This window comes from Nannospalax galili, unplaced genomic scaffold (assembly GCF_000622305.1).
Source record: "Nannospalax galili isolate Female #2095 unplaced genomic scaffold, S.galili_v1.0 scaffold411, whole genome shotgun sequence".
In the NCBI taxonomy this organism is placed as follows: domain Eukaryota; kingdom Metazoa; phylum Chordata; class Mammalia; order Rodentia; family Spalacidae; genus Nannospalax; species Nannospalax galili.
In genome coordinates, this window is record NW_008329714.1 from 307,356 (window position 1) to 327,685 (window position 20,330).

General features: G+C 51.9%; 1 protein-coding gene across 2 annotated transcripts in view; it reads left to right on the top strand.

Annotated features, from left to right (window-relative positions):
- Nucleotides 1-14,023: 14,023 nt before the first annotated feature.
- Nucleotides 14,024-20,330, top strand: part of Gsg1l (GSG1 like) — a 206,138-nt gene continuing 199,831 nt past the window's right edge. For both annotated transcript variants that reach the window (XM_008841629.1, XM_008841633.1), the window contains exon 1: nucleotides 14,024-14,357. In XM_008841629.1, coding sequence (XP_008839851.1) covers nucleotides 14,048-14,357 — 310 coding nt within the window. In that variant the 5' untranslated portion in view covers nucleotides 14,024-14,047. The remainder of the gene's footprint in view (nucleotides 14,358-20,330) is intronic.

The following is a 20,330-nucleotide window of genomic DNA, read 5'->3' on the forward strand; positions in this document are numbered from 1 at the left end:
CTGGTGCTGTTGCCTTGGTCTGAGACTAGTTACCTCATATCAGCGGGGAGGCAAAAATAGACGGGAAGAGGCGGGGCTCCAGATGTGTCCTTGACAGCTCTCTCAGTGTCTTGATTTCTCTGCTAGGCACCACTTTGCCCACAGTGCCCACAGACTGGGGACCATGTCTAGCACATTGCCCTAGGGGACATTCAAGATCCAAACAACAGCAGTGGGGATGACATTTCTTCCTTTGAAGGAAGAGAGTTGCTGGGTGAGAGGTGTACACCTGTAATCCCAACATCCGGGAAGCTGAGTCAGGGGGATCATGAGGCCAGCCTGGGTTACATAGCAGATTCCAGACCTGCTTGGGCTACAGAGTGAGAGTAAGACCCTGTTTCAAAACGAGAACAGAAAAACAAACAATAACCAAACCAAAAAGAATGAACTCTTCTAGAAAGTAGGACTGCACCCATCGTAGACTGAATGGTGGCTCCCCTCCCCCAAACATGTCTCCTTCCTGGAACCCGTGTTTGATCTTGTTTAAAACGAATCCAAACATGAGATCATCCTGGGTCACCCAGGGTGACTTCGGTACAGTGACAAGTGTCTTTCAAAGAGACACACAGGGGCTGGGACTGGATTCTGTTGGTGGGCACTTGTCTAGCCTGTACAAAAGCCTGGGTTCCACCCCCAGTGCCTGCATGAACTGGCTGTGGTGGTGCATACCTGTAATCTCAACACTTGGGAGGTGGAGGCACAGGGATCAGAAGTTCCAGGGCCTCCTCAGCTACATAGTGACTCTGCTATTCACATTCATTCCAAAGATGACACCCAGAGGAGGGACACCTGAAGAAGACAGAGACAGAAGCTGAAGTGGCACAGCCACAAGCCAGCCAATGCCTTACAAGCCTGTGGAGGGAGGGTGACCTGGGTGCCTTGATATTATTATTTGATTCCCAGTTTACAGAATCTCATGAGGGAACACAGTTCTGTTGTAAGTAACGGTTCCAGCACCCCTAGGCAGCAAAGACACCCCTGTGTCACCAACACCTGGAAATTGCCCTGGAGTGAGTCTGTGCAGGCGACAGTACTCTTCCTCCTGGACCTTTGCAGATTGTGTTTGTGTCACAACCACTCAACCTGGCCACTGAATGTTGAACACTACCACAGAAAACATGCATTAAGTGACTGCGTTCTGATACAACTTTACTCACAGACACCACCATTTGAATTTCCTATAATTTTCACTGGACACAAAATGTGATTCTTATTTTGCCTTTTTTCTTAGGGCGGAGGGATCTTTTCAGACAGGGTCTCCCTGTAGACCCAGCTGGCCTGGTCACTATGTAGACCAGGCTGGCCTTGAGCTCAGAGATCCGCCTACCTCTGCCTCCCGAGTGCTGGGATTAAAGGTGTATGCCATCATGCCCACTTATTTTGCCTTTTTAAAACTATTAAAAAATGTAAAAGCTGGAACTCAGAGAGATGGTTCTGTAGTTAAGAGCACTGTCTACTCTTGCAGAGGACCTGGGTTCAGTTTCCAACACCTATATGGTGGCTAACAACTGTTGGTGACTCCAGTCCCAGAGGATCTGGTGCCCTCCTCTGGCCTCTATGGACATTGCAAGACATGGTAGACATACACACAGGCAAGACATTCAAACACATAAAAATAAAAATAGATAAATAAAAAAAAAATTAATGAAAAAGTTTTTAGCTCACAGGTGGAACACAGCAAGTAGTGGGTAAGATTTGACCCACAGCGCTGTTTGCCACCTCCTGGGCAGATGCCAGGTCCTGTAGCTCATAGCAGGAGTCAGCCATTTGCAAACCAAATTCCTGAAAATTTCAACAGACTCCAAGGCTGAGCCCATAAACCTGCCACTGGCAGGTGCCTCCCCAGATCCCCAGCCCAGATGACTGGGACTAGGTTTCAGGCTGTGCAGTCACCCAAGGGGTCCAGTGGGGAAGGCTGATCCCAGGTCTTTAGTGGGTTAGCGTGTATGCTGGAGCGATGAGAAGGTCCAAGACCCCATTTCCTGCAGAGAACTATCTGGACGTGTGGAGTTGTAGGCTCAGTGAGGTGGAGGGAGGACTCAGGAGCACAGTGGGCTGAATGATATGGGGCAGTTAGCTTCCAAGACATAGGATCTAGCCAGGAATTGAAATGAGCAGAGTAGGTCTGCAGCAGGAGGTGGTTGGGATGGTGGCATAGTCACAGTGTTCATTCTCCAGCTGTGTCATATGATCCTATCTGCTTGAGTATAGTCCCACCAGGCCATCTGGTAAACCTGGCTAGACTGCCCATGAAGGGGACTGACTCATTGTGGCTTCAAGTCACAGGGACTTGAAGAAGAAGGCATTCAGGCTCCTAGAGGGACACAGTTATCTGGGACCTTCTTGGCTGATGATTCTCATTACCTGCCTCCTCAGGTCCTCAGCAGCTCCCACCTGTGCTCAGTGGGCAAGACAACCCTGCAAATCCTGTCCCACCTATCACAATTCCATCAGTGTGGCCACCGCTCTGTGCCTAAGGATTTTCCCTTAATGAATCTGCTTTGTTTTATGTGCTGACAAACTGTCCCTTCATAAAACTTTCATGACTCAATTTAGCAAGTGGAAATGGAATTCTGCCTGCTTCCCGCATGGCAGAGATGTCCTCTCATCTGAGGTATTCTCACTCTGGCTCTGATATCATGGGCTTCTGCAGAGCCACCTGGGGAGACCTGGATGGGAAGGAGACACCCGGTCATGTTGGCTTGTTCTAGGAACAGGCTTGACCAGTGGGAGCTAGTCACAACATCTCATTTTCTCTGTTCACAAGGAGATTTCAGAAAACATTTTCTGGAGTTTCTGAGAAAGAGAAATTCCTTACATCTTAGAAAGAGAAGGTATGGGATGAGAACGTGATGCCAGGAATCAGAGCAGCCATTTTATCACACGTGGAGCCTGAGGATGAAAACAATACTGAAGAAAGAAAGGATGTTGGGGTGTATTTGAGCCCTGGGTACTGTAAGCTGCTACATCAACTGCTTCTGAGCCATGTCACTTTTTCCCAGAGCCAAGGTCCCCTGATCCCAGCCACACTGCCATGTAGACAGGAAAGGCCTCACTGAGCCATACCACCCAGCTGTCCTGCCTGGTGACTCTGATCACTTTGTAGATAAAAGTCAGTCAGACCCAGGATATTCTCAGACTTAGTGTTACTATTTTGATTGGCAGTTTAGGCCTACCACCTTCTGTGTGGACCCAGCACGGACCCTTCCCAGGTCAGCATACCCTTCCAGGTCAGGACATTGATTCACATTTTTGTGGTGCTGTGGTCTCACAGATGCTAGGAATGTACTTTCCACTCAGCCCCATCCCAGCCAGAGTTTCTGTCTTATAATGGGAGGGCTGCTGTCCTTCCTGTCTGGAGTCCTGCTTTTCCCATTGAAGCGGAGCATTATGGCTGCTTTTTCCACTGCTATGAGTGTGGTGACCAGCAGAGGGCCACTGGGCAGCTGCTTGCCCGTGTAATACAGAAGTGCAGGTGGGTAAAAAACTAACCGGTAAAAAAAGCAAGTCATATTCTTTGTGGTTGAGATTTGTGAATGGTCACTCTTGACTAGGTGGTAAGGGCCCATGATGTCTCATCCCCCTCTTCCAGAAGGCTCAAGCCCTCACCTGCCTAGATAAACTATGCCTAACTTGGCAGCCTGGCAAGATGGACTTTGGGCAGTCCTCGATCTTGAGCCAGCTCTTCAGATGCATCCTCTTCCTCACTTCAGCTGTTTCCACATAAATTATAGACCTCCTCTCCTGTTGAGCAACTGGACTTGGGTCCCACAACACAATCCTATGTTTCAAAGAAACCCTCTTTTAATTTAATAGGTTTCTTTTCTGGTCAAAAAATCCCAAAATGCAGAATGAGGCTGATTGCTCCCAGGAGTGTTGGGGAGGCCTGTCTCAGGGTATGAGACCATCAACTTGACAGGATCTAGAATCACCTAGGAGACAAACCTTTGAACATGTCTATGAAGTTAGTTTCTAGACTAGATTAAGTGAGGTGGGAACCATTCCATGGGCTGGAGGCCCAGGTTGACTAAAAAGGAGAAAGCTTGGTGGGCGAGCTCGGTGCCTCTTGCTTGTGGCTGCAATCTGACCAGCTGCCATACATTCCTGCCACCATGACCTCCCCACCATGATGGACTCTACCCTAAACTATGAGCAGCCCCACTTTCCTCCCTCAAGTTGTTTTTGTCCAGTATTTTGTCATAACAAGAAAAGTAACTAACCCAGATAGCTACCACGCCAAGGCTTTCCAGGCCACTGAGATGGGAGTTGTGTGGCTGGGGCTGAAGCCTGGTACTGCCACTGACCTTGAGCCTTGTTCTTTTCAACCTCAGTTTTCTCCCCAGTGAAATGGGGAGCCCTGCCTTACTGCTGCAAGGAGTAAATGGTTGTGTGTGTGTGTGTGTGTGTGTGTGTGTGTGTGTGTGTGTGTGTGTGGTGTTGGGTACACGGGTTGCCAGTCTACAGATGTTCACCGAAGGCTTTGTCTTTGCTTCCTTGGGGAGAACAAACCACCGAAAGATCTGCCAGGCAGGGTGTGTGTGAACAGCTCTGCTAGTTTTCAGAGTTCTGGGCCCCTCTGAACATGGACTTAGGTGCCCCATGCATCTGAGACAGAATCTGACACCAATAATAACCTCCCAGAGTCTCCTGGTGCTGACGGAGCTCTGGGTCCTGAGTCAAGGTTCCTGTCATCTGACACTGGAGCTGGACACCTGCCTCACTCACAGTCACTCCTTTGACAGACTCATCTGTCACAGTTACAACCAAAATGCAAAATAACTTTCCCCACTTCTGTTACTTAGTTTCCTCATGTGTCAAAGACTAGAATCCCACCTGCTTCTTATGGGGTGGACGCAGAATTACGGCAGGTAAAGAAGTTCACACAGCCTGACCCTGCCAGCTCCTTTTATCAGCAGGATTTCAATGCCGTGGGCTGAACCCAGGACTTTGTGCATGCTAAGCATCTACTCTACTATTGAGCTGTGCTGTAGATCAGTTATTCCTACTAAGAATAGGATCTTAGCTGAGTGTGGTCATTCACACTTGTCATCCTAGTACTTGGGAGGTTGAGGCAGGACTGCTACAAGTTCTAGGCCAGTCTGGGTTATGTAGTGAGTTCTAAGCTAGCTTTGGACTACTGAGTAAGATTGCCAGATTATGGGTTTGTACGGGGATCTCAGGGCGCCAGCTGCTGGGCATGGCGCCGGTCTCCCGCGGGCTGCTGGGGTGCACACGGGTCCCACACTGCGTTGCCGTGGGTCTCTGCTACCGGAGCTGGTGGCTCTAGGACCGCTGTCAGCTTGCCCGGTCGGGTTCCGTTTTAATTTCCACCGTGCACTCTCTCTCTAAATTCGGGACCGTTGGCCATCAGGTCACGAGGGGAGGTGTGAGAAACGGCGAAAGCAAGATCTCCGTGGGTCATGGTTTACGAAGAGATAGCCCTCTCCGGGGGGCCGGATCGTAGGCAGTAAGACACGGAACTCAGCTCAGTCAGTGGTATAGCTCCTTTATTCAGTGACTCAGCTCGGCTCAAAGTCTCAATGATCCAGCTCCGATTAATTGGGGGAAACCAGGATATTTTATACTGTGGGGGCAGTGGTAAAAGCCTTAGCTGATAGGTACTTTTAGGGATGCCCTATTTACATGTAGAGGTGGGCTCCTGCCAGGCTGCCAGACTGCCTGAAAATCACACAGGAAAACTTGGCAGTTTCAGAGCCGGAGGCCATGTTTCTGTGACAGCAACTTCAAAAGATGAGACAGGAAGAGAGTAGGAAGGCACCCTGCTGATAAAAGGAGTCTCTGCATTGAACGCCAAGCCTCGTGGGCTATCCAGACATGGAGAGACTGCTACTTTACACAGCAGGGGTCCCCAACACCAGATCTTTCCATAGACTCTTTCCATAGACTCTGCTGATACTTTGTAGTAAGAAGGGTGTGCTCATCAAGGTGAACAGATGAATTTTCTTTTAATGAAAAAGGTAAGTGCTCAGGTTTGTTGACCTCTTAGAAAAGGTGATCCATAGCTGTCAGTTCATTGTCTGTCTCCCTGCCCCAAACAAAGCACCTAATCTGCTCCTTCAGGAGAAAGGTGATTTTAAAGCACGTAATAGACTTGTGTTAGTTTTCTGGTACTGTAACAAATAAGCAATTTGTGAAGAGAAAAGGTTTTTTTTGGCTCATAGTTTTGGTGGTTTCCGTTCATAATTGACTGCCTGTCTCCTTCCAGTGTGTGGTGAGGCAAGACATCATGGAGAGAGGTGTGTTGTGCAGCATGGCTGGGACATGGAAGGAAGAAAGGAAAAAACTGGGGTCTCACAGTCCCCTTCAAGGGCTCTCTGAGCCATCTCTCCAGCCCCCCTACCTGGCCCTCTTAAAGACCTCTGCTAAGCACCTGAGTTGAAAATCAGCCCACCTACCTAACAGAGCTTTGGGGGAACATTTAAGTTCCAAACTGGAGCAAGAATGAAAGTGTTTTTTGAGAGAAGTTCATCTTTTCACAAAGAGCATTTTGAAAGCAGGTGTTTGTTAGGAACTCCATTACGAGTTCTCCCCCAAAAGCAATGAAACTGCTTGTGCAAAGTTTTCCTTTAAAACCTCTCCAAGTCTGTCTGCTTGTAAGACCTAGAAAGCAGAAAATCTCAGCCAATTTCAAAATCTTCCAAAGGAAAACTTTTAAGGAATTTAAATCCATTTGCTAAGTGAGGGAGCAAGTGTGCACACACACATGCAACCAAACATCCTTATTTATGTGCCAGATGGCAAGATGGGTATCAGGAAGTTGTGTGTGTGTGTTCATAGTCCATCTAACTGGCTGCTTGGCACACAGGGTTGAAATCTGAGTGCTGGTGTTGAGAAGTCCCACCAGGGCTGGGCCGAGCTTCGTGGAGGGAGTACTGTGGAGCAAGCACTTCCCAGCCTGAATCCAGTGGGCAAAATGCTTGCTGTGAAAGTATGAGGACCTGAGTTTGGTCTCTAGAATCAAAAAAGCCAGGTATGGTGGCGCATACTTGCGCTGCCAGCCTGGTCTTCTTGATGAATTCCAGGCCAGTGAGAGGCCCTGTCTCCAGAAAACAAGGCAGACGCCCCTGAGGAATGAGACCCAAGGTTGCCCTCTAGCCTGGTCTCACATTTTCTCGCAAGCACAGGCACCTGCACAGACACAAAATGACAATACAATAGAAGCTTGGGGAACTTTCTCTATTTGGGCTTGCCTTGGTAGGCTATTGCTTCCCACCTCACAGTCGCTCACAGGATGGAAGCTACCTTACCGATCACCACAACGCATATAACATTAGCTCATGCTTCTAAAAAAATAAAGGAGCGAGGGCCAGCGAGAGGGCTCAGTAGGCAAAGGCGTTTGCTGTCAAGCCTGATGACCTGTGTTCAATCCGCAGGGTCCACATGTAGGAAAGAGAGAACCTCTGAAAGCTGTCCTCTGACTTCCACATGCATGTCTTGGCACATTCCCACCCCTTTCCAATAAATAAATGTAATAATAACAAATTGAAGATAAAACTAAGGAGCATGTCCAGTAGAATTTCTGGCATTGAAAATGAAGGATTACACAAAAGCAAAGCTTATGTAAGTGAAAATGAAACACGGAAGTGTAGCATTAAGCGCGGAGTCCATCCCTGCTTCCTCCTTTCTGCTGGCTTTTGTATGTTTTCGCGTTCTATACCGCTCACCGGGTGTTTGTACATCCTGGTGCAAGCTGTAGAATTTGCTTCCCGCTCAAGTAATCAAGGCTGCAGCTCTGCTCTTGATCTCTAAGAGGCAGCAGAGGCACACAAACCAGAACTTGGAAACTCCCTGGAAACCAGCCCAGAAAGAAAGGCTGACATTTCAAAGTGCGACTTTTCTCCCCTGTGGTCCAGTTCACCCCTTCACAGGGCTAGGGCAACAAACCAGCTAAAGACTCTAAAGACTGAGAAAAAACCCACTAAATGTGGTGGAGTAAGGAGCCAACCAGCCACCGCATAAGTCTGATTCTGAGCTGTGATGTTCATCTTATTCGAAGGGCTACAGAGTTCAGGGGAGTCCTGGGTGGCCTGGATGCTGACCCTTGCTCTGGTCCTTCTGGAGCCTCAGTTTCACCAGTTTCAATCTCTGTGTGTTGTGGATTCGGGGAGAATTCTATAAAGCTTCAATTACATTCTTTTGGCTGGCGTGCCTGACACACAGTTGGTGCCAAATCAATGTTTATCACAGACCCTGAACCTTCTCCTCCTGTCCCCGATATCCAAGCCAATGTCAACTTGCTGGTGCTGGTTTCCGAGCACACTTGTGGCTACTGTCCTCAAGTACGTGCATGGCTATCTCAGCTCCTTTCTGAATGCAGCCCAGTTCTGACTTTGGTGTGGCTTCAGTGCTCGGTGTGGACCATGACATGACCCTCCTGTCACATCTCTAAGATATCTACCTCCATCCACTCACCCTGCAAACTCTCAGAGCAGGAAACTAAACCCTCACATGTCATGCTCCAGAACCATTGCAGGATCACCATTACTGATGAGGAAAATGAAAGCCCATGGGTCTGAATTCAAAGCCCTGAGATGGTAGCTCCCCCTAACTCTAGGGTCCCTAGACACATTCCTGTACATGTCCCCACACTTCTGCTAAAGGCGTGGTGCAGTGGATGGAACCACTCTGAGCAGCCTCAGTTTTCTCATTTGTAACAGACACGATGAAACTCCCTCCCCCCACTTAAGGGCAGCGACTGGAGATGGGAACAATGTGGAGAACACATCTGTTTATGGATAAGAAAACAGAGGAATGGAGGAAGGGAAAGAGGGAGGAGTCTAGGAAGTGACCCAGATGTGCAGTCCATATGTGGTGGAGACAGGAATGGCACACAGAGCTGTTTACCTGCAGCCAGGACATCTGTTGCTTCATCCCAGGTCTCCTGTCCCTCCTCAAGACCCTGCAATCACTCCCCCGCCGCATCACAGCTGTAACTGTGGGATTTCTGTCCATACTGTCTTGGCCTTGGAACAGAAGCCCTGTGTGGCCCTGGGTTGCCCTTTTGTTGTTGTTGTTTTTTAATTAAAAAAAATTTCTTTTGAGGCAGGGTCTCACTATGTAGCCCAGAGCGATCTTGAACTCATGGTCCTGCCTCAGACTCAGCGCCCAGATGACAGGTATGTGCCCAGCTTTCTATGCAGTCCTGTTCATGGATCCCTTTGCACAGGGCAAGGACTGAGAAAAACTTCTTGAAGAGCCTGAAGAGCCAGCTGTGCTCGCTGTGAGGAACACGCTGAGAGGCTGTGGGCCAGGTTGGCAGCACTTGCTTGCTTGGCATGTGTGGGTCTAGATTTTATAATTGGTGCCACAAACAACAAAAGGACAGACGGAGGAGTTTCAGCCTATCGCTGTCTAATGAGGCTGCCTTCTTTCTCCTTGGAGACCCTACCCCCTGGGGAGAGAAGGCTTTGACTGCTCAGAGCTGTAGGCTCCTCCCTCCCAGGCAGGTAGCTTGTCAGCCTGGTGGTCTAGCCAGAGGAGTGGAGTGAGCACTGAGCTGAGATACTGTGAGACTGTTTAAAAACCTTCCCAACAACTGGCAAGTGCCTAATCTCTTGCTATAATTAGGAAGGCTCAGAGGCCCTGAGGCTCTGCTTTCTCCAGCTCTGTTTTGAAGGTTTAGGAAACAGGAAGCTCTGAAAGGTAAGGGCTTGTAGCAGCTGACTGGAGGGAAGAGTGGAAATCAAGCCCACTGGGAACATGTCCTTTCAAAGCATGTTCCTATTTCCTGAGAAGTACAACTTGCATTGTTAATAGCAACATTTTTTTCTGGTAAATTTTGTTTTATGTAAAACAAATGTACAATTCCCAGTTGTACAGCCTGTGACTTTTCATGAGCTGAACGTACTGGGTGACCAGTCCCCAAATTCCCTTCATAGCCTCTCCTACCCTGAGGGAAACTATTGCCTGGACTTTGATAGGGCTGGGAAGATAGCTCCTTTGGTAAAGTGAGGACCTTAGTTTGATCCCCAGAACCCATGAAAAAAGTCAGGTGTGGTAGTGTACACTTACAATCCCAGTGCTGGGAAAGCAGAGACAGAAAGATCACTGGGGATCAATGGCCAGCCAGCCTAGTCAAAGGCAAGCCATTAGGTCCTAGTGGGATGGATACCTGCTTCAAAAAACAAGGTGGATGGGTCCCAAGGAACAACACTGGAGGTTGACCTCTGGCCTCAACATGCACTTTGCACACATGTACAATGCACACACATATAACCTCATAACTGATAACTGTTTGGGGTCTTGGTTCTGGGTTTTCACACTCAAAGGCACCAGCAGCCTGGCAGATTTCCTAAGTGCTGGAAAAATGGGGGCTCCATGCCTGCTCGTTCCTTGTACAGGGATCTTGGCCAATGTTTGTCAGGCACAAATACAGGTTTCGTGTTGGCAGGTAATTTGATCTTGCAAGAGAAGCTGAGGTCTATATTTTTATGAGAAATCTTAATTCTTGAATGTTGGCCACTCAGGAAACAATGGCACACTGTGGAGCCAACTCCATCCAGTCCATTCAGGTCAAACTGAATGAACTCCAGATTTGGCCTGCAGGCTGCCTGGCAGGGGGACCTGAGGGCCCCCGGCCCGTGGGGACATAGGTCTGAAGACAGACACCATCAATTAGAGTGATTTGCTGACACTGCCCAGACAGGAAGAGTGGAGGTCAACAACATCATGAAGGATGAGCAGGATAGGCTGGCAAGGCTGCTCTAGGAAGAGGGGACAGCCTGACCAAGGCTTGGATCTTTCCACAAACAGGGTCAGAAGCCACAGAGGAGTTGGTGCTCTCATGGTGGCATGAGGAGAAGTCAGTGGTGTTTGCATCATGTGCTGAACCTTGAACTCATGCATTTGAACCTTGCCCTACAGGGCAGGCAATGGGAACTGCTGCAGACCTTGCCAAGGTGAGCCGGGCTGGTCCTCCTGGCAGCAGGGGCCAAGGGCTGGGGACAGGAGGTTGCCGGCAGGCCTTGGCCTACAGCCATAGGCAGAGGTGGGAACTAGGGGCTTGGGTACAGACTTCTAGTGTTTTAAATCTCACACCAACCTCTGTCCATGGCCAATGTCCTTACTGCTATATGATTATTATCTTTTCTTTTTTGAAGTGGAGTCTTACTATGTAGCCCAGGCTGCCCTTTAATTCATAATCCTCTGGCCTCTGGGAAGCTAGGATCATGGGGTGGCAATGCCACCCTGCCTGGCAGCAGCTCTACCACTATTTGGATGGAAACACCCACTGTATCCAAGGGGCCACCTGAGGTATTTTGGGAAGGCCGGCAGGCCTGAGACGCTGTGCCTCCCACTGGCGTGGCTCCACTCTGTGCCTTTTCCTCAGCTCTGTGGAAGGCCCAGCACAAAATCAGTCCCAACTTGAATCCCCTGCCCCCACTAGCTATCTGCATCCACCTAGCAAACAGTGCCCTTGACCTTGTAGATATCCTTGTCGGGTGTCCTTACATCCTGTGGTCCATCCTGCCTTGAACAAATCATGCTGAATCTACCTTGCAAACCAATCTAGAAGGGATGGGAGTACCCTCAGTAGTACAGGGTTTGCCTAGCAGACACAACCCTGGGGTCCATCCTAAGCACTACTAAAAACAAAAACAAAATCCAACTCAGAGCCTCCCTGGTCACTACACCACCTTGTCTGAGCCCTGGCATCACTCACCTGCCCCCAAGCTGCTCTGTGCTCCTGCCCTTGTTCACCTGACAGCTGGAATGGCCCTTTCCTATGGGATAGATTTGGCTCCCCTCTACCCAGACCTCCAAAGATCCCCACAAGGCAGTAAAAGCCTATACAGACCTCTGTGATCTGTCCCCATTTCCTGTCACCTCTGTCCCTTGCTGGGGATGGGGAGGCTATGCAAGCTTGGCTACAGGCTGGTGTATTGTTGGTTCTCCTGCTGAAGTTTCCTTTTCCTAGTGGAGCACTTCAGGTGCCTTCTTCACCTCCTTTTAGCCTTGACTCCAATATTACCATCCCATGAAGCCTATCTTGAAGCTCCACCCACGTCTACTCCTCCCTTGCCCTTCACCCCTGTACAGTCTGCATTGGTCTTACTAATGTCATTTAGGGTCTTGTTTCTCCCAGGGCTGCTCGTGGGAGGTTGGATGCCTTAGACAGAATGTCACACCAATTTGTGCTTCCCTTGGGTGTCACTTAGGAGAACAGTCTCTGAGACTATTTCCTTGGGCATCTCCTGGCTTTGAACCCTCCCAGCTCAAAGAGCAACATGTCCTGTCACATGAACACCAACTGAGTCTCAAGGCCAAAGAAGTGTCATGTCACACTTTCCAGGGTTGGTTTTGATGTGGACTGGTGTAGATGACACATACTGCATGTCTGTTTAGTGCTGCCCGATTCTTCATGGCTGTTTGCCCGTGACTTAATTTGGAGTTAACCAACACCCTACACGCATCATCACTACCCACTGGTTCTCTGTCTCAGAATAGTTGGAAACCTCTTGCTTGGGGCCAGAAAAAAAAACTCTGATAATCAAATTTAGGGGCCCCTGGCCATGCTTTGTGCCAGTTCTTGCCAGGGATATTACCCACAGTGCTTTAGTCTCTCCTGCCCCCAGGCAGAGTGGCAGCAGCTGGCAGTGAGCAGGGCTCACCCACAGGAGTAAAGCAATTCGTAATATGTTAACCTTGAATTCTGCAAAGCCTGCCACTCAGCAAGCTGGGGGTGGCTGGAGCGGTTCTCAGTTTGGGCAGAATTCAAATTAGCTCTTGCAATCAATGTGCAATTAATAGTTGCACACCCTGGGCATCCAGGCACTATGCAGTGGGAAGAGTGAAGGACGCAGCTCATCTTCCTGGAGCAAGTGGAGATGGGGGTGGGGGTGGTTGCTCACAGGTGGACAATCCTAGTTTGTGCAAGAGATCCTAAAGCTGGTTGTCTTAGTTTCATCAACTCCTTGGTCCAGATGTTACTAAGTGCCGGTATTTACTGAGCACCCACAATGTGCCAGATGCTCCTCCACCCCTGCCTCTGAGGTGGGTTCCTTTTTATAGCTATAGAAAGTGAGGCTGAGAGAGAGCAAGTGACTTAATCACATAGCTGGTTAAAGTTAGTATGGGTGACCAATCCTGCCCCAGACAGCCTTAGGCATCCAGGTTGGCAGGGCCTGCAGAGCACCCTTGCCTGGTGGCTACAACTTGGTGTCTGACATGTGGCCACTTGGGTCAAGCTATTCAGGATCTCCAGTGTGGACAGCCTGGGTTAGGGAGCCCTGTTTATCACACCCTGTGTGAGCTGCAGCTTTGCACCCTCTTTGTAGGCAGATTGGTCCCTACACCAGCAGAGTGACCTGGGACTAGGCATGCCTTTCCAAACGCTGTGGTCTCTCATCCCTATCCTGTCCTGAGCTCCAGGCGGTTCTTGTAGTTGGCCGGCTGCACAGCCAGAGAAAACTGCCTCCCTTCCCGGGGTCAGGAGTGGGGTTTCTTTCTGGGGGAGGTCCCTTCTGCTCCGGGTCCCAGTGGGGAGGCTCTCACTGGCGGGGAGCATGTGGGCTTGGCACGACAGGTCCCCTAGTGCCTTGTGTTGCTCCGCAACCCGCGGGCTTCTCTGCCTGGGATTCTCCAGCTTGTCACTCCACTCCCGCGCGGATCTCGCGCGCGTGTCCTGCTCTCTCGGTGCTCCGCCCGCGCCCAGCGTGGGGCACCCCCTCTCTCCGTGCGCGCGGGCGCTAGAACAGTGTCGCCGGCCGCCTGCAGGTGTCTCCCCACGGAGGGGTGCGCGTCCCTGCGCCGCGGCCACTGCCTGGCGCCGGCGGTCCTCGCCGAGGCGCACTCGCGCTCCGGGCTCCGGGCGCGCCGGATCCACTCCACGGCCAGCCGGGTCCCCGCGCCCCGTCCCGCGCTCCCCACCCCGGGGACCATGGGCCCGCGCCGCGTGTACCCATCGCAGGCGCTCGAGCCCCGGGGCGCGGCGGGCAGAGGTCGCTGACGCGGGCCGCGACCAACTTCGCGCGGAGCTGCGGGCGGCATGAAGACGAGCCGCCGCGGCCGAGCGCTCCTGGCCGTGGCCTTGAACCTCCTGGCGCTGCTCTTCGCCACCACCGCCTTCCTCACCACGCACTGGTGCCAGGGCACGCAGCGGGTGCCCAAGCCGGGCTGCGGCCAGGGCGGCGGCGCCAACTGCCAGGACTCGGGCGCCAACGCCACAGCCAACGGCACGGCCGCCCCGGGTGCGGCCCGTGAGCCCTACAGCTGGGAGACCGCGGACGAGCGCTTCCTGCTGCGCCGCTTCCACACCGGCATCTGGTACTCCTGCGAGGAGCAGCTCGGCGGGCTCGGTGAGTGCGGCCTCCGGCGGGACCCTGCCGCGATATGGCGCGTCCCAGACACCCAGCCAGGACCCGGACGGGCATCGCAGGGCTACAGCGGCGACAGCCCAGACCCATCTCCGGCGCGCACCCTGGTTGCGGGGCGCAGGGCGCGCGCTGCTGTCCCTCTCGCCCTCGCCCCATCGCTCTGGTTTGCAGGCGCTAGATTCCCCCATCCACCTCGTCCCGCCTATGGAGGTGGCGGTGGCCTTAGGTGTCCCGGGGCCTTAGGTGTGGGCGACCCCTCCCACCACAGACCCATGGAGCCGCCCCGGATCCTGCCACTCGCTTGCCCAGCCGGGAGATTTGGGTTGGGAAACAGCGAGCGGGGAAGCCTAAGGGCACCCCTATTGCCAGAAGCCCTGGAATCCTTGGTGTTTTGGTCCCCTCCCGGGAGAGGGTGCGAAGAGACGCGAAAGGAGGCAGGCGGGAAAACGGGACACCACTGGGATTCAGGAAGGCTGCACTTAGCACAAGGATTCGTCAGAACTGGGGAGGGAGCTGGCTTTCCAGAAAGCAGAGGAACCCCTTTCTCTGCCGCCCCCAACCCCCGCAGCCAGGGCTGGAGGGAGTTGCCCTGATGCCATCAGCAAGCTGGGGTTGTTTTCAGGAAACCTCTGATGACAGGGGACTGTGCCACACGGTGGGTGGTGCTGGTTCCAGATGTGCGCCTATAAGTCTACAAGAGATCTTGCTGTGCACCTGACCTACTACTGCTTGCCACCAGGAAGCCTCTGGCTTGACAGGATCCTTTTGGAGGCAAGGTCTGGGCTTCTTTGGATCTCTCCATAGCTTTTATCGTCCTCACTTCAGCACAGCCTGAAATTTCCTGGCTCTGCCTCCAGTCACTAGCACTCTTTAGGGCCCCGCTGTGTCCCCCACATCTGGGTATTGCTAGGCCCGTAGCAGGTCTTCTATTTGCATTGTGATATGTATAAAAGTGTTCAGTCTTGAGTTTCATGGACTTGCCTTCCTGCTGTACCTTGCTTGAGGGTTGAAGGGCCCGGGGAACTTTTCTGTGACTTTTTCTTAGCATGCTGGCAGTTTGCCAAAGACTTGAGGTACGGGACTTGAGTATCACAATGGCATGTGGTTTAAAAGAACAGAACAGAAGAGAAAAACAAAAATTAACCTCAAAGACTCTTGGCTAAATCTTCCTGCCTTCCACAAGCCCAGTCCTCACCGGGCAGGTGGCAGCCTCGGTGTTGCAGTCCTCTGCACCCTTTGGGGTTCAGGTCTCCACAGACCTTGGTGCTTGACTTAGCCCAAAGGCTTGGAAGGAATGGCTGTGGAACCTCCTCCAGCTGCAGGTCAGGGACATGCAGCCCTGGGGACATGCCACACCAGCAGATGCCATGCTGGGCCTTGTCCCTGGCAGCCTGACCCACTGTGCTCTGTCCCTGTGTCTGTAGTGTGTCTGGACTCTCTGGGGCAACAGGAGATCCTGACTGGTCTGTTGGTTCTCTCAGACCCTCCCTGAAGACTGAACCTCAAAGCTCTGTAGTGCAGTCCTTGTTCCATGCTTGATGTCCAAGCTTGACTTCTGTGTTGTAAAACATATTAACGAAAAATATTTACAAGCAGTGTTAATTCATGTGCATTCTGAGTCCTTTACAGGCACCAGCCCTACTAAAGTTGTCACCTGTAGAATCATGTTCCGTTCTGGCCTCTGGCCTAGGCAACCGCTTGTGGGAGACTCATTTTTCAGATAAGAAAATTGAGATGCTGGGGGTTTTTGATGAGGGACTCTGAATTGTCTTCTCAGTTGGAGAATAATCAGTGAGTGATGGGGAAGGGGACTGGTGCAGTTGGGGGCTGGAGATGGGGGTGCTCACTTGGAGTGAGCATGAGACTTTCACCTCCAGCCCCGCATTAGTCAGATGCAACTGTGTGATCTACTAGGTGACTAGAAACCAACCCATTGCTTTCCCTTGGTCTTGGTTGGCTAGAGATCCCCCCTCCCAGAAAACCACAAATCTACTCTTGGGGAGCTTGGCGAATAGTTGTTGGTGAGAAATGCCATGGGGGGCGGTAAGGGAGGTAATTCTGAGCCTGCTTGGTGTCTCCACCACTGATGTGCATAGCCCCCAAATCCAACCTTCAACACTGGGCCTGAAAGGGTGTCAGGAAGTACCTGGCTTCAAACTTTTGTTGCCATGACAACCTGTCTTCTGGGTTCTGTGACCATTTTATTTTTTTACTCCAAGAGGGAAAAACATCCCAACAAGGCTGGAGAAAAATCTTGCTGCCCTGCCATCCCTGGCCATTGCAGCACCCAGGCCAGGCCTGTCTGCCCTCCTCGTGGCTGGGTGCAACCTGGTGAGGCAGCCTGGCCATCTGGGCTGACTGTGGAAGTGGCTGGTCAGCCTTGGCTGCTTAGAGGGCCTCCCTCTCCAGCTGCTCTCAGCTCTCCTTGGAGGAACTTCTCCAGCCTTGGGCATACATGGGGACATCTAGTAGGTCCGCTTTCCCACAGAGGACACTGCAGCCTGTCCCAAACATACACACCGTCACCAGCCCTGACACAAAGAACCCACTTCTCCTTCCCAAGAGGAGGCACAGGCGATCCTGCTCTCGTGCAGAGGAGAGCAGCCCTGAACAGAACCTCCCAAGTTCATCCTGAAAATTGGGTTTCTTATTGGGTTTGGTGTGCATGTGGAAGGGTTGGGAGAGCATGAGGCGGGGGCGAGGTCCAGGCTTAGGGGAGGGAAGAAGGAGCCCTAGGGTAGAAGGCAGCAGATGGAGCTGATGCCAGCTAGCACTTGGGTGATGTGTGGGCCGCTACCTTGTGTGTGTGGCCTATGGATGTGGGTGTCTCAGGAAGACAGAGGTTATGGCATCAGGGGCCTGCAAGGCTAGCTGAGTAGCACTGGAGAGAGAAAAAGGATGGTCCTTGGGTTGGGAGCTGGGTGGTCTGAGGCTGATGTAGGTAGCAGTGCCCTCACCCACAGCGGTTGCAGAGAACGTGGAGCCGTAGGTTTGGGGTCTGACTCTAGAGCCCCCTGCCCCAGTGTGGGATAGTGGATGGATGGGTCTTCCTCTTGCTAACCTGTGTCTTTGGCCAGAGCCTGCAATCTCTGGCCTGCAGATGGGAAGAAAGCAGCTTACATCTGATACTCCAGGTTCCAGGATTCAATGACCAGCATGGTGACTGAGCAGTTCACCTGCTAGCCATGCTGCCACTACCCTGGCCTGAGTCACCATATCTTTCTTGTGAATACCTTCAGGGGTCTCCCTGCTTCTGCTGCACCCACCTCCCTGCAACAGAGGAACCCTTGGATCCTTCCTGTGGTCCCTGGCACTCAGTTATGACACTGCCACTCAGAGCTGCTCTCCTACTGTGCCTGGGTCTTTACAAACTCCTGCCACACTGGCCTGCAATACAGCACACTCCCACTGGCCCCAGGGCCTTTGCATGGATGTTCCCTTTAACTGCAGTGTTTTCCTTCCAGATCTACCCAAGTCCATTTCCCACAGTTTCAGTCTGTGCTCAGCTTGTCCTGACCACCTGATTCAAACAGATCCTATTCTGTTTCCAGCATCAATTTTTTTTTCTTCTGACTCTGACCATATCAGTCAATGGCTCTTGTTCACTGCTCTGTGCCTTGTGAATGCACAGGCTGGTTCTTATCAGTGTGCTGCTAAGACCTGATGCATAGAATTCAAGCACACAGTAGGTGCTACAGACCTTTGTGGAATAGGTGTGGGTTGATATTGCCACTTGTTCTTGGTATCAGCTCTTCCCAGGCCTCGAGCTGTTTGTTACAGTGCAGTGAGGCAGGGGCTGGCTTGGTTCTCCCTTTCCGATGCAGCACCCACCATGTGCTCCATCCCTTGTGATGTCCCCAGCTGGGAGCTTTCTATGCCTTGGGAGTACGTGGGTGGATGTTAGACAGGCTTCATGTTGTGAGTGTGTAAGGCTTTGAAAGGCGCTGCAGCCTCCACAGGTGCTACATCTTCTCACTCCACAGCAGCAGGTGCCCTGGTCACTCTGAGAACACTGGAGCATAGAGAGACTAAGCAACTTACCCAGGGTCACACAGCAAGCAAGTGGTCAAGCTGGGTGGTGGACCGAAGCAGGAGCTCCAGAACTGTGTCTTGCTTACTGGGTGCTCTTGTTCATTCAATTGCCCTAGGCTCCTTCCAACCAGCCTCACTGGGAAGAGCACTGGTCAAGAGTCATGAGCACTGGGTTTGATTCCAGACTCCACTGCCAGCTTGCTGAGTGGCATTGGAAAAGTCACCCCTCCCTCCCTGTCTCTTTGGCCTGTCTTTCCTCAGGTGGAAATTGAGCATCTGGCTTTGGTTTCAGCTGGGGGATGCTGGAGGCAGAGCAGTCCTCACAGCCACAGGCTTTAAGAGCATTGATTCCAGTCCTTACCCCTCTACTCATCAGCTGTGACCTTGGATGGGAGTTTGCCCTCTCTGGGCCTCAGTTTCCTTGGCTGGGGCAGGAGGACCACCGTCTGCCTCATGATGGGATCACTGGGTTCAACCATCAGTGCTGGTGGAAACAACCTGGTGTCAGAAGCTACAGGCTGCTGTCTGGGGGTCACATCCAAGCTGGCCACCTGCTCTGGTTATGTGTGTCTTTGGATTAGTGGCCATTGTCTGGAAATCAAAGTGGTTCACACAGCCACCTGTTTGTCCAAGTCAGGGTCCAGCTCCCCACTATGAATGTCTGTGTCCACCCTTGGGGCTCAGGCCCTAAACCTCTTTCTGTCACATCCCATGGAGTCTTCGGAGCTGATCTGCTCTTCCCTGGCCAGCCCAGTCTGATTTCATTCTGTGACCCTGGCTGGGCCTCACTGGGCCTCACTGGGCCCCACGTATGCCACAGGGGTCCTGTTAAATCGAAGCCAGGCCCCTTCAAACCTCCTGTCTCATCTGTGAGGCCAGCTGGGACCCTCCCCAAGTAGTCTCTAATCCCCCACCAGTCTCTATGCCCGCTACGCCAGCCTCCTTTCTGGTCCTCCAACAGGCCCAGATGCTCCTGTCGCAAGAACTTCTCACTTGCTGTCCCTAGTGTTCATGAGTTCTGTCCTTGCCTGGTGATTTCTGCTGGAATGTTCTCTTGTCTACAAGGCCTTTCTGGAGCATTCTCTTGAGTCAGTGACCACCCCACCCAGCTCAGCCTCCTCCTATTGCCCAGTGTTCTTGTCCGTGACTTTGCACCTTCATTGCTCTTCTGCTGGCACTTTTGCTCTGGGGAGAGAATGGGGCCACTGCCGTTCAGCAAGGGCCAGCTGAATGTGCTGGAGAGTAGTATCATGTCAGGACCCCTGAGTGCAGTGACAGGCCAGGATGCCCTGTGCTCTGGTCCCCACAGACTTACTCTCCTCTCTCCCTCTTGCTTGCTCCATTCCTGAGCACCCAAAGGGGCTCATATTGACTCTGTGTTAAATCTGAAGCCAGTACTGCCTGTAGGATGTGAGGGGTCGCTCACTGCTCCCTGGTGACAGAGACAGATGCCCTCTGAAACTAGAGTGAAGGAGTTTGGGAGGGGACACTGCTGTTCCGAAGCCAAGGCCCAGGCTGAGTCCTCATCTGCTGCACAAGTAGCTGCATGGCCTGATAGCTGACCAGCCTCTTTGGGGAGGAGGTGGCCAGGGCCCAGGACCCTCCTGTAGCTCCTATTCTTGTGTTCCAACTCCTGCCCAAGGCTCCCCCTCTGCCAGTCACACCTCTGCTTCCTGCTGGCCTCCTGCAGTTTCCAGACCACACTTGCTCTTTCCCACCTCAGGACCTTTGCATGGGCAGGCTTTCTGCTGGAATTCTCTTCCTCTATTTTTTTTTTTTTTTTTTTTTTTTTTTTTTTTATGTAGCCCGTGCTGACCTGGAAGTCACTATACTTATTCAAGGTACATTTATTTTTATAAAAAATATAAAGCCATAAATACCTTGTTTTGAAACAGTATGGCCTCAAACTGGTAATCCTCCTAC